Source organism: Lithobates pipiens, unplaced genomic scaffold, assembly GCF_037356315.1.
Source record: "Lithobates pipiens isolate NorthernLeopardFrog02 unplaced genomic scaffold, aLitPip1_a1.2 Scaffold_19, whole genome shotgun sequence".
Taxonomy (NCBI): Eukaryota; Metazoa; Chordata; class Amphibia; order Anura; family Ranidae; genus Lithobates; species Lithobates pipiens.
This window is the reverse complement of record NW_027507764.1, coordinates 32,211,311-32,226,308: the sequence shown is the minus strand read 5'-3', so window position 1 is coordinate 32,226,308 and position 14,998 is coordinate 32,211,311. Positions and strand designations below refer to the sequence as shown.

The following is a 14,998-nucleotide window of genomic DNA, read 5'->3' as shown; positions in this document are numbered from 1 at the left end:
AATACTTGGTTTAGCAAAACCTGTTAGCAAAAAGAAAGAAAAAAGAAAAAGACCGTGTCCTGATTTGCAGATTGTCCAACTGAGTGCTAAAAGTTTCTTTTAACGTTTATGTAATGGTGCATTGCAACATATGTGGTCACATTTGAAGATATGTATAGTATGCTTTTGACAGATTGTTACTGTATTTGGCCCTGTCAATGTTTGCTATATACCTGTATGATTATTTGCTGCGCCAACAAATAAAAAAAAAAAGTTTTGATTAAAAATAAAGAATGCTTTCGATGGGACTCTCATCCTTTTCTGGGGTTTCTTCTTTCCAGATTTCTCCCATGTATTTTAGGACTTCCGCACTCTGGCTTCTTTTAGTAGAGTCAATGGCCAACAGATAAATAAACATGCTTCGTATCCCAGTGGGAACTTCTCTCCATGCTTCAGGAGGATTATCCACCTCAAAATTCTTCTGCCAGACAACAAAACTTTTAAATCCTTCATCGTCAGGGAGGGTGTCATGCCATGGAAAAGCCCCCGTGAGCAGAACGTAGATGGCAACACCAAACGCCCACACATCAAGGCTGCCATCTACGGCCAGTCCATCTAGAGGGGCAATTTCATACATCTCTGGAGCTCTGTAGGGTTTGCTGCCACACTTGGATCTAATCACTGTCCCTGTGACCTTAGCCAGGCCAAAGTCTGTGAGCTTTATGGAATGGCACCTCTGATCAAACACTAACACATTGTCTGGCTTCACATCCAGGTGTACTAGTCCTTTCTCCACCATGAACTCCAGAGCATTGGAGATCTGAAGAGCACATCTTTTTACCGCATCTTCTGGAATTCCCACCTAAAAAGAGAAAATAAAATAAAATAACTAAGACGTCTGTTAACAAAAAACTATTTTAGATGTTAAATACAATAGAGAGAATATAACAAGAAATTCACAATATGTTTTCAGAAACTGTTAAAAGCATGGTTATAAATATACCTTAAGTTTTAGATTAGAGATGGATTATATTGTCATATGTACAGTATGTATATACCTTTCCCATATCCACTTTCATCAACTGTCCCAGGGACCACCAATCATTTAGACAAAGTGATGGAGTTGTCATAACAAAAAGTAAGTGTAAATTCTCCAACATGGACACCTATAATTATGTCAACCAAGAGAGCTTCCTCTCACTTCCTGTTGGAATCTCTGGCACAGGAATTTAAGGAAAATTTCTGCAAAAGGACTGGAAGAAGGTTTTACTGTTAACTCCTCATACTTTATGGCCAAATATGTTTTTCCAAGTTTTGTATAGAGTTACTTATATCTTAACATACTTACATATGGTACAATCAGGGAGAACAGATCACCAAGAGGTGCCAGTTCCTGGGTAAAGACGAAGCAGTTGATGGTGGTGAAGATGATCTCACAGCATCCGATGATGTTGGGATGAGAAGAAAGTAGGGATGAAACACTGAACTCTCGTAGGAAAGACTTCCGACTGGTTCTACTTTTGTCCATGACTTTCAAAGCCATTCTTCGACCTGTGAAAAAAAAAAAAAAAAGTTAGATTAAGAATAAAGAGAATTTTAGCTGGCAATGTTTTATGTTCATTTGAAAATCTCAAACATTGTAATAAGATCAGCTGCATTTAAAGCTAAACATCAGCTTTACCAGCAGACAGCTGTACAGGAACCTCTGCTCTACTGAAATTGCAATTCTCACAATGTGCTTTAGAAGCTTCAGCAAGCCAGACAGATCCAACCTCGTTTCCTGGCTGGAAGACATTTAGCATCATAGCCTCCCCAGCCTGACTGCTCCTAACTCATTCCTTTCATTCATTGGATTTCTGTTTGCTTTAGTCCCGGTTCACACTGATGTGACATTCGCTCTGACTTTGGGTAACTTGTCGCATCGGACCCCATTATGTGTAATGGAACTGTTCTAATTGATGCAACTTGAGTTTCTCCGTCTTAGAAAAAATGTTCCTGCACTACTTTTGGTCCAACTTTGGTATGACTTGCATTGACTTCTGGTAAAGAAGTCACATGCAAGTCATGCTAAAGTCACGCTGGGGTCTGACCTTGGAAGTTGTGGGCAGTGTGAACCCGGATAAATCATTAGAATCAGCACCACATGTGATCTTGGATGGTCTGCATACAAATACAGCCTGTCTAGGTATTCACGTTCCTCCAGACAGATATAAACCCATCAAGACATTTTGATATTTGTATAACTGATCCCAGGAGTCAGCCCCATGCTTAGTTCCCTAAATAATTTTACCAAAACGTGAATTCAAATTTTAAGCTTTCTTAAATAAATATTTGTAGAAGGTGTTGAAATTGTGATTATATTAATTCACTGACCTGTTTTCCTGTCATTCACCAGGAATACTTTTCCAAAGCTTCCTTTTCCAAGTTCCTTCACAATGATGAAGTGCTCCCGTACGTCTACCTGATGTAGTCTTTGTGAATGGAAGGAGATCATGCTGTCCAAAACACGTTTCACATCATGGGCACCGGAGGCCATTGTGTCCTGGAGAGCAAAAAAGAGAGAACCTGTTACATAATTCAAAAATGTGTTTTCTGTTTAAGAAAAACTTCAGACATTTGTCAAATATAGTTCATGTCACCTGTAGTTATATGACTATAAATATGAAATTCTCAATTGACATTCACATCTATATGAACAAAAAAAGGGGGAAAAGGTTTGGACACTAAAGTGAGAGCTCAAACTCAATTAAAATACTTGGAGTTCAGCTTGATGGCTTTAGATATTATTTTTTTTTTTATATATATAGATCAAGGATCTAAATATCAAGCAAGGTTACAACTTTATCAAATTCAGAAACAAATGTAAAAGCCAAGACATATAGCAATACATAAATAAGTGGCAGGATATACAGTATCCAATAGTTACCAGACCAGTTGTGTGTTGGGGCCCTCATAGTAACTGATGGTAAAAATACTAATTTAATTCCCAATTATCCCCGGGCAAAGGGATGCAATATACATTGGCCGGTATTGATGGAAATGTGTATCTGCTGCCAGAAATATCTTGGTGACTCTCATATTTCTGGCAGACGCTGCCATGAAAAGACAAAACATACCATAAGGATGACCTACAAGAGATACTCGGCATAGCTGGTTGGCAACAAGAAAGCAGAGTTTCCAGTTTCCTTATATAAAGTCAGGAGGAGGAACACAGAGCTCAGCCAGGTAAGAAAGTGTAATTGTAATCAAAACTATCATGTAAAATATGGAAAATGGTGGTTTCACCTTTTGGTGTCTGTTTTATGAAGCAGTAAACGGTGGTGATCCAGAGGATCGCAACTGATCACAGTCCATAAACTGTTTATGAAATCGCCATAATCGGGGGAAAAAATGTGTTTGAACATGTTCTCCCTCTGATGATCTCCACACACTGAGAATCCTCATTGACAGACACAGAAATGGCCAGTTTATGAAGCTGTGATCTGAGCACTTCACTGGCGATCTGTGTCAGAAGTCACACTCCCCGATTCACTAACTCAGAGGTGGAGAATAGGGGAGTGAAGACAGAATCCCGGGGGGGTCTGAGGAGGAAAGAGATTATTAACTTCTACCTCGATCAGACCTGCAAAGACAGTAACCATGCCCCCCCCCCCCGTCATATATAAATGTATATAAATAAAATATTATGTAGAGGGACTCTTTATTTTATTAGAATTAACCATGCCATCTGTCCATGTACTGAGCAGCGATCATTTATCACTGCTCAATAAACTGACATCTTGGTGTTTCAGTGAATTTCTGGTGCTGTTTTTTCACTGCTTCTTAAACGGACACCTTTCTGCTCAATGGAAGACCGCAGTGGCCATACTAAAGGCCATAACAAGATATTACTGATACTTCCTTAAAGGAGTTGTAAGCCTTCCGTTTTTTCACCTTTAACGCATGCTATGCATTAAGGTGAAAAAACATCTGATGGTTACAGGCCCCCCAGCCCCCCGGTTTACTTACCTGAGCCCTCAAAAGTCCTGCGTCAAGAATGTGCTGGCTTCTCAGCTCTTCTCCGCCCGGTCTTCTCAGCTCTTCATTGGACAGATTGATAGCTGTACAGCCATTTCCTCACGCTATTGTCAATTAAATCCAAATGACCCGGGGCTCGGGATCAAGACATACACTCTGTGTCTATGGATGCAAAGTGTATGAAACCGGAGTTCGCCCACAAGGTACCTTCCTGGGGAGAGAGCTTCCCAAGGGGATTATCTATTGCGGGGAGGAGTGTGGGACCCCAGAACAGCAGGATCGGGGCCATGCTGTGCAAAACGAAGTGCACAGTGGAGGTAAGTATGATATGTTTGTTACATCAGTAGATGTACACAGGTTCATTTACAGTCACTTCTAGGCAGTTGAGCTGAGAGGTCTTTTTTTGGAAAGAAGACAAATTAGTTCAAACGCTGAGTTTAGAGGCATTCCAAGAGCCAAAGCTGCAGGCATTTGTTAATTTCTGGCTAGTTTGAATTTTTTTTTTAAATATATATATATATATATATATATATATATATATATATATATATATATATATATATATATATATATATATTTATATATATTTATTATTATTATTATTTTTTTTCAAACGCTTCTAAACGCAATCATGGGAAAACACGGCATGTTAACACAGCAAAACGGACAGTTTAAACATGGGTTACTATCTGTCAAGTTAAATTGTTCAGAAGAGGTTATAAAAAACATTCTGTGTACATTAAACCTTAATCATTTTCAAGGCATTGTTGTTTTTTTGTACAGATTGGAGGAATCTTAGATGAATTATACATTACTTGGCCACCAAAACACATGTTACCCTTCATATTACATCACATAAATTACAGTCTCATTTTTTTCTAATAACTTTTTTCATCAGGGTGATCATGACAAGCCTCCGATGTCTATCCTGTCTTCTGTATACATTGTATTACATCTTATCCTGTCCTGAACCTCAACCCATTGCCCATTTTCTCAGTTATTCATATATAGGCTTTTTAGATATTTATTACATACCTCATACATCTTTGGAGATTTACTATCAACATGTTCATGAAAATATAAAGTTCCATTGATTGGATTGGATGAAAGTGACCTTACCTTTTAATGTGGTGGGGATTAAGCTGTGATGAAGTTGTAATTTCTTTTTCTGTATATTTTCTGTATATTCTGTCACCAAATCTCCAGCTAGGCTGTAAAAGTTGAGTATACTGAAATCTCTGTAAGTAGAGTCACTGATCAGAGGAGGGACAGTCCCACTTTATACAAGGGAGATGGGCGGGGAAGGCAGAGCATGAAGGATTTCCATTGGCTGACTTCTTATGTAAATGATGTGTAAATAACCCCACATTGTTCTTGCCAATCTGCATATAAACAGGTTTTCTAGAGAACAAGTGATGAGATTAAACATGCTGAAACCCAAATACTTTAATTTTAAAACTTTGTACAACTTAAAAAAAAAAAAGTTTCTAATGTGGAGACATGTTTAGTTTATATATCTATGTATGTTTATGTGTGTGTATATGTATATATGTATATATGTGTATGTGTGTGTGTGTGTGTGTGTGTGTATATATATATATATATATATATATATGTATATATATGTATATGCAATTCTAGTTTGAATAACTAATACATGATGGAGTACTAACCAGATATTTATTCAGGAAAAAAAAATGTAACGGCTGTAATTAGGTCTTATTTCTAATAATAATATGCACCAATGGGTTTAGTTAAAAGGGTACTTTTTTGAAAAAGAAGAACATATCTTCATGAAGATTAAAAGGACTTGTCAGGATTGGACTATTGGAGCTGCCATGTCTGGACTTATTTCTAGAGATTTCATCAAAAATAATAATACTGATCATGTCTTCACTATCATACTGACATGATGTTTGGGGTGAATGACAAATGAAGTATTGAGACAAGGATGCCAAATTGGTAGATCATGCCTTCAAAAACAATTAACTTTTAAAAATGTTGCTGCTTCTGAATACTAAAAAAAAAAAAAATAAAAAAATCATCATACATGGAAAACCACTACAGAATGGCCTTATTGGCAAAGACTCTTAATATCTTTAACTGCTGGAAACTTAATTCCCAGGAGAAGAGAACTAGTCTAGATCAGCTTTTCACATCCAGGGTTCCATGTATCTATAAGGTTCCTCCAGAGGTTGCTAGGGGTTCCTTAACCAAAAAAGTATGTATTTTTTTCACAAATAATTTTTTATTGGATAAAAATAAATTGTGTTTACAATTCGGTATATTTAGCATAACAATATGGGGTATTAACGTTGATGGAGAAAGGTAACAAAATAATCCAAGCTGTTAGCGACTCATAGGTTATCACTTAAGTACTGAAAAATGACAAAATTCCATCATTACATTAACAGATTTTTAAATCTTGTCAAAGTAAAAACTAGGAGAGGCCAACCGACATAACTTAAATAGGATTCAATCCACTGAGACAAATATCAAACAAGTCTAACGATGATAATGGTGTTGGCACATTCGTTTTCTGCTACGTAGTTTTAGTTCCTAGTCGATTATTGTTGATTTTCGGGTATGGTCATGTATGTAAATTTGGGAAAAAGAAAACTGCGCTAAAGAAATCTCTCAAAAGTCAGTCTAAATATCTAAAGGCTGCGATTGATACGATGTGATACACATCTATAAAGCATATAAATCAGGAATTTCAACCGCGCTCGCAATTTACAAAAATCTAAAATATATATATATATAACCTATAACAAAATAATATGTTCTATGACTATTCAGAAATTCTAATGCAAAAACCCAACTAAGTGATTAATAAAAATATACTCTATAACTCATATAATAATCAAGTGTACAAAAATTATATATAAAAAGTGCTCAAAAATTATATATAAACAACCGTTCCTCATAAAGATGTAATCATGAGCATACAGTGATAAAGTGCACAGAAATTTTTTGTGAACAATCAGAGATATTATGAATAGAGTGTTCAAAAATTAAATATAAGAAAACCAGTTCTTCATCAAGATGTAATCGTGGGCATAACAGTCCAATGATCATAAGTGTTTCTTCTCAAGAAATCCTATGCGGGTGCAAAAGAGAAAATTTCCTTCACCAACACCGTGCTGATAAATGGTAAAAATGCGCGCTTACCAAATCCCAGAATCAGAAAGGCATTTGGATATCAGAAATCTTAGAGGTCATCACACAGGAACATCAACTCGTTTTCACGTGGTTGGACCATTCATAAAAGGCAAGCAAAGACTCCCATAGCGTAAAACCATAAACCAAAATCTTTTATTCCATAATAAAAAACATACTCACAAACCTAAAGGTCAAATCAGCGTTAAGAAAAGCCAGCCGGCAAAGCGAACACCCAAATGTCACGTGATTTGCGTCAAGCACGTCAAGACCACCCAAACATGGTCATGTATGTACATAGAAGAAGAAATCAAGAGGAAAAAGTACAACTGAGTTTTGTGTTATCTGCTAAAAACGCCCCTTTTGGTTTTGCTAAAAATATTCAACAATGAATATCTACAGAATACAGAGAGAACTTTCACACCCATAACTTATCACCTCAATGGTGAAATGATATGGTAAAGAGGAGTTAGAATGCCTGGCTGGGGTGTGGCTGCCAATACTGTTCCCATCACAATGACCGTGTTTATGGAAGCCAACCTCCATTGTTGGGTCTGGCGGGGTCCATCTGTGATCCTCAGGGAATACTAAATTTACATGATCAACTCAGGATAGGAAGGGTCCTCCAAAGTCCATATTTGTGCATCTCATTATATAGTCCATCACTTCCTCTGGCTATAAGAAGTCTATAATAATAAGGCAATTGAGTCTTAATTCAGAACAGTACAATATTAAAGTGCCTAATTCTGATATGATCATGTTGTTCCAACTTCATGCACATTGTTCCATGGTGATTTGATTATAGTACAGCAAATTCAGTGGAGACCTGAGTAAGCTTTCCTGGCTTATACTTTTATAAGGGTGGTCACAGAATTCCTGAGGAGTTCTTTAAAGACATATGAATTTCAAGATAAGCATCACTTTGAATGCAGAATATTGTGAATGATTGATAAGGATTTGTATAGAGATTAAAGGGAACTAAATATAAGGGCCCCCAGGGCTCTTTCCATAATGGGAAAGTATGTACATCATATTAGCACATTATGGCAGACCTCATCTCATGCAACCCCAATGTTCTACCTAGTTGATCCATTGGCACCTCCTCCTGGTTTTCTGGGTCCAGAGGCTTTAGCAGTCTCTATTGGCTGACCAGGTGTGATATAATTATGTCCCAGCACTTAGCCATGTCATGTAGAGAGTTTGCATGTCAAACTGCTTTGTGTGACAGTCAGTCAGTGTACAATTAGGAAAAAAATAAAAATAAATAGTAGGCAAACAAAGAACTTCCACTGTATGGAGTCTCTTCTGCCATAACAACCTACCTGCTAGCAATAAAAAAAAAAAAAAAAAGTGTTTTTGTTACATTTTAATCTTAAAAAAATGATCGGATGTACAAGAAACGAGACACAATTGCTCTTTATAGATAATCAGATTGCATCTTTATTGATTTTGCTTTAGCTCACCTCAACCCAACTGGGATTGGATTCATTACTAAAAATACTTTTTGGTTTTGCTTCAAACTTTTAACAATGACTCTCTATATTCTGCAGCTAGATAGAGAAATGTTACACTCAGGACAGGACTGATTATCTGATGGTGATGGGATTGTGAATTGATATGGTAAAGAGGAGGTAGAATGCCTGGCTGAGGTGTGGCTTCTCCTACTGTTTCCATCACAATGACCATGTCTATGGAAGCCATCCTCCATTGTTGGGACTAGTAGGGTCCATCTGTGACACTCAGGAAATGCCAAATTTACTTGATAATCTCAGGATAGGAAGGGACCTCTATAGTCTATATTTTTGGATCTCATTATATGGTCCAACACTTGCTCTGGATATAAGAAGTCTAATATTGTACTGTTCTGAATTAAGACACATGCATTTTCTTCTTATTATGAAGTCCATAATTCTGATTTGATCACGTTGCACCAGCTTCATCCAGAACATCTTTCCATGGTGATTTATTATGGCACATCTGACTCAATAAAAGCCTTTGAGTAAGCTTTCCTGGTTTTCCAAAGTTATACTTTATTAGGCTGATCACACACAAAAAAATAAAAGTATTCCTCCGGAAATATGTGCATTAAGATATGAAAGGTTCAAGATTAGTATCAGTTGGAATGCAGAGTATTGTGTATGTTTGTCGTTGTAGATGTACTGAGACAGTATCATGTCACATTTCCACATTTAGCAATTTGGATGGTTATAACGTTCTGCCATTTTCTACCACACCATCTTTCTTCATCAATCCTCATATGCCTGCAAATACCTTCTGCCGATTACCACTGTGGGTGTATGACCCTTCCAGTCTCCATTGGGGATCTTCTTACCCCCCAAATAATTATCCTGGAATCTGTTTCCAGTTCTGAAAACCCTGAAGTCTTGCTTGGTGCTGCACATCTGTGCACAGAGGTTCCACCAAAAACTCAATGTTTTTACATTCAACCCATTCAACCCAAATTTCTTCACCACTAGCATCTTTGTTTTGTCAGAGCAGGTTTATATATCACATTATGATTGTGGCACAATGCTGCCAATTTGGTTCTAGCCTCCATAGAATCAAATCTATAATGAATTCTTTTTGAATGATATTTTAGAATCCTACTGTGATATGTTTCTATAACACCGGTCTGACAAAAAAAAGTGAGATGTTTCATGTCCTTTTCCAATTGGGCATCCATTACAATTGTGACTGCATGAAATGCAGATGTGTTTTTGTGGTTAACCAGGGAACGGTCGAAGAATCACCATGTATTTCATTGTGTAAGCATGTGTGCTCTATATCTCCAATTTTCCTTACATGGACATGTACTACATGATGTAGCAGAGACTCCCAAAGTTCTTTAAAAACATCCTACTTTCCTTCACAAGCTCTGCTACACCAATAGAAATGGTTTAGTATGGGTCCAATCCAGGGCAAAATCGGATGATTTATTTTTATTTTTTTGAAAACTTGCATACATTTTCTCTCTCAATTTTTCATATAATACCAAATGTCAAATTGATTAAACTTTTCATATTTTGGCATTGTTCATTTTTTTAATGTCTGTGTGTTGATCTGTTCCCACAAATTGAATATCTACATTTTTGCTAATTATGTGATCTAGACTTGTTATAAAACCAAATTTCTCCATAGCAACTAACAAAGTTGTTTGTGACACCTGCACTAACTCAAAGTCCACCATTTTTTGGGAAAAGAGATCCATGAAATTATAGGTGGAATATTTAGCCCAAAAAAAAACGGGGTTGTCGCATTGACCATCCCCTACCAGAAATAACAACAACAGTTTGCCAGACAATTATTTTATAACATTGGTATTATTGAAGTCAATTGCTGGAAAAATATATTGATTTTGAGCTCTATTATATGATGAATGCCCAAATATCTCAATGCCGCAAAGATCGGATATTTCTTGTACTTTAGCATAACTGCCCTCCACATACACATATTGCACCGGAGAGCAAAATATTACCCGTTGCGTAATGTTTAATTTTTGGCTGGCTAACCCACAACTTACAGCGATGGAAACCAGCACAGGTGGAATAGACTGAAAAAAGTGTGCCAATTATTTGTTTCTCTATTTTGGTCATTTTAGAAATAAATTCTTGCTCTGGACATCACATATAAAGCAATTTATCCAGGCTACTTTCAAAAACAATACATTTAGTTTTTTACCAAATCGAGAGGATAAGGCAGTGTTTCTTCCCACTGTCTTTCTTCTACACTTTCACATAAACTAATATCACTTTTTTGTGGTGTATCCGAATCAGATTCTTGAAAACTTGGGTCCCCATAATACGCAAATTTTCCGTTCGGTTCCAATTTCTGGACTTTCAATATCTAGCTGAAAAAGTTATTTGACTTTTGTGTTTTGAAAACAAGTGGGCAGGACAGATGGTGAAGGTGATGGTGGCATCAATGGTTGAGCTTCTGATGTCGATTGTGTGTTTAGATTATTAGTATGACTTATTGGTGTTGACACCTGAAGGGGTGTCATTAAACCTTCATCAGAACTGCGATAGGAATGATCCAAAGTTCTAGATCTTGCAGTCACTCATTTTGAATAACTTTCTTTGGATTCACCCATGGCTAAATCGGAAAGGCCTGTTTGTGTGCCAGCATCGTACATGTGTACATTGTGTTAGTTGATGACATTGGCATGTACATCTTGTGCTGCTTAACGATGATTTTGAAGTTCCCGCTGTCATGGAATCCAATATGATCATTTTGTCTAGTCTGTATTTCCATTTATTTCCTGAATATTTCTATTGAGAGGTTTCCGTAAAAATTGTTAGCATTGAATCTGGTTTTTGTTTTCTTTGCGTTGCCTGCAAAAAACAAGCACTGTTGAAATGTATTGAAAAAATTTGATACAAATTGCCACAGAAGTCTTCTTTTATTAATGGTATGATGGCGTTGATCATTCCCGGCTCCATTCCAGGCTCCATGCCAGCATTTTTCAACCAAATTTTAATTTGTTGGCTATCCTTTGGAACGGTATAGTAATTAATATTGGATGGAATTTTTTTTATTTTTTGAACCACTGTTGTGGCTGCAAACTTGTGCAAAGCAGTTAGGCATTTCTATTGGATAAATAAAAGTAAAATAAGTGCATGCAACACTAAAAAATGTATTGCTATGGTATATCTGATAAACATCAAATTAATAAATAAAAAATAAAGTAAAAACAAATATCCGATTTAGTTAAAAAATCTAACTTCTAAATGTATTGATTTTTGGAAAATGAAATATTATATGTTAAATTAAAAATATATAAATAAAATTACTTATCCCATTAAAAATATATGAAAAGTGATATTACATGTATTTTATAATTTAAAAAATGATAAAATAAAATTAAAATCTATAAATAATATTAAATGCATAATAAAAAAAATTCTATTTTAAAAAGAATATATTTAATTATTTACATTTAAACATTAACCAGTTGCCGACCGCCGCACGACGATGTACGTCGATAGCATGGCACGGGCAGGCATATTGGCGTACATGTACGTCCCTTGCCTCCCGCGGGTCGGGGGCCCGATCGGGCCCCCGCCCGGTGCCTGCGGCGGTCGGTATTCGTGCGGGAGCGATCCCGGACGAGGGGACGGCCATTCGTTCATGGCCACCCCCTCGCGATCGCTCCCGACGAATAGGAATCCCCCGTGACATCACTTCCTCTCCTGTAATGTAAACACAGGAGAGGAAGTGATGTATTCTCTCCTCCGTGTCGGTATTTTCCGTTCCGACACGGAGGAGAGCGGATCGGTGAGTTGCACCAACACTCTACACACACAGTAGAACATGCCAGGCACACTCACACCCCCCCTTTACCCCCCGATCACCCCCCCAATTACCCCTGCCCCCCAGTCACAGTGACACCAATGTCATTTTTTTTTTTTTTTTTTTTTTTTTTTTGCATTGGTGTCATTTGTGACTGTAATAACTGTTAGGGCAGTTAGAGTTAGCCCCCTTTAGTTCTAATGTACCCCCCTAACCCCCCCAATAAAGGTTTAACCCCGTGATCACCCCCCGTCGCCAGTGTCACTAAGGCTGGGTTCACATTGCAGCGGTTTATGAGAACGAATGTGATTCGCACCGCACTGCAGTGCAAATCACATCCGATCTCTGTGCGATTCGAGTTCAGCCATTCGCCGCACCCGCCGCACCCGCCGCACCCGCCGCACCCACCGCAAATTCGCACGGGACCCTTTTTTTGGCCCGCAGCAGAATCGGATCGCATGGGTGTTCACACCATGCGATCCGAGTTTGCAGATCGCACTGCGATATGCGAACTGATCTGGGGGTGTCAGTAACATTTCACTGACACTCCCAGCAGTTCGCATAGGGCAGTGTGAACTGCCGCCGGGAGGCATGCGATGCGGGAACCCGCCGCGGATTTGCGGCGTTTCCGCATCGCTCCAGTGTGAACCCAGCCTAATAAGCGATCATTTTTCTGATCGCCGTATTAGTGTCACAGGTGACGCTAGTTAGGCAGGTAGGTATTTAGGTTCGCCGCAGCTTTTTATAGCGCCAGGGACCCCCATATACTACCGCATAAAGCCCCCTGATTGCCCCCTAGTTAACCCTTTCACCAGTGATCACCATATAACTGTTACAGGTGACGCTGGTTGGTTAGTTATTTTTTATAGTTTCAGGGCACCCACCATTTATTACCTAATAAAGGTTTAACCCCCTGATCACCCGGCGGGTGTCATTTGTGACTAATAACTGTTAGGGCAGTTAGGGTTAGCCCCCTTTAGTTCTAAGGTACCCCCCTAACCCCCCCAATAAAGGTTTAACCCCGTGATCACCCCCCGTCGCCAGTGTCACTAAGGCTGGGTTCACATTGCAGCGGTTTATGAGAACGGATGTGATTCGCACCGCACTGCAGTGCAAATCACATCCGATCTCTGTGCGATTCGAGTTCAGCCATTCGCCGCACCCGCCGCACCCGCCGCACCCGCCGCAAATTCGCACGGGACCCTTTTTTTGGCCCGCAGCAGAATCGGATCGCATGGGTGTTCACACCATGCGATCCGAGTTTGCAGATCGCACTGCGATATGCGAACTGATCTGGGGGTGTCAGTAACATTTCACTGACACTCCCAGCAGTTCGCATAGGGCAGTGTGAACTGCCGCCGGGAGGCATGCGATGCGGGAACCCGCCGCGCATTCGTGGCGTTCCCGCATCGCTCCAGTGTGAACCCAGCCTAATAAGCGATCGTTTTTCTGATCGCTGTATTAGTGTCACAGGTGACGCTAGTTAGGCAGGTAGGTATTTAGGTTCGCCGCAGCTTTTTATAGCGCCAGGGACCCCCATATACTACCGCATAAAGCCCCCTGATTGCCCCCTAGTTAACCCTTTCACCAGTGATCACCATATAACTGTTACAGGTGACGCTGGTTGGTTAGTTATTTTTTTATAGTTTCAGGGCACCCGCCATTTATTACCTAGTCTCACTAGTGTACCCCTAAATTTAGGGGTGTCTACTTTCCAAAATGGGGTCATTTGGGGGGGGTTTGTGCCATCTTGGCATTTTATGGCCTTCAAAACTGTAACGCCCTTAGAAAGCCTGAAGGCGGTGCTTGGTTTTCGGGGCCCCGTACGCGGCTAGGCTCCCAAAAAGTCCCACATATGTGGTATCCCCGTACTCAGGAGAAGCAGCAGAATTTATTTTGGGGTGTCATTTCACATATGCCCATGGCATGCGTGAGCAATATATCATTTAGTGACAACTTTGTGAAAAAAAAAAAAAAAAAAAAAAAGTTTGTAATTTTCCCGCAACTTGTGGCAAAATATAAAATATTCCATGGACTCAACATGCCTCTCAGCAAATAGCTTGGGGTGTCTACTTTCTAAAATGGGGTCATTTGTGGGGGTTTTGTGCCATCTTGGCATTTTATGGCCTTCAAAACTGTAATAGGTAGTGAGAAGTGAACTCAAAAATTTACGCCCTTAGAAAGCCTGAAGGCGGTGCTTGGTTTTCGGGGCCCCGTACGCGGCTAGGCTCCCAAAAAGTCCCACATATGTGGTATCCCCGTACTCAGGAGAAGCAGCAGAATTTATTTTGGGGTGTCATTTCACATATGCCCATGGCATGTGTGAGCAATATATCATTTAGTGACAACTTTGTGAAAAAAAAAAAAAAAAAAAAAAAGTTTGTAATTTTCCCGCAACTTGTGGCAAAATATAAAATATTCCATGAACTCAACATGCCTCTCAGCAAATAGCTTGGGGTGTCTACTTTCTAAAATGGGGTCATTTGTGGGGGTTTTGTGCCATCTTGGCATTTTATGGCCTTCAAAACTGTAATAGGTAGTGAGAAGTGAACTC

At 38.9% G+C, this 14,998-nt stretch overlaps 1 protein-coding gene across 1 annotated transcript; it reads right to left on the bottom strand.

The window, feature by feature from the left end:
• Positions 1-259: 259 nt before the first annotated feature.
• Positions 260-8,856, bottom strand: LOC143998005 (serine/threonine-protein kinase SBK1-like). The gene is made up of 6 exons (XM_077493801.1): positions 8,725-8,856; positions 5,116-5,207; positions 2,999-3,071; positions 2,353-2,521; positions 1,328-1,530; positions 260-841 (listed from the first exon to the last, which is right to left on the bottom strand). Exons 1-6 carry the CDS (start codon positions 8,854-8,856, stop codon positions 260-262), a joined length of 1,251 nt encoding a protein of 416 aa, XP_077349927.1.
• Positions 8,857-14,998: the final 6,142 nt, after the last annotated feature.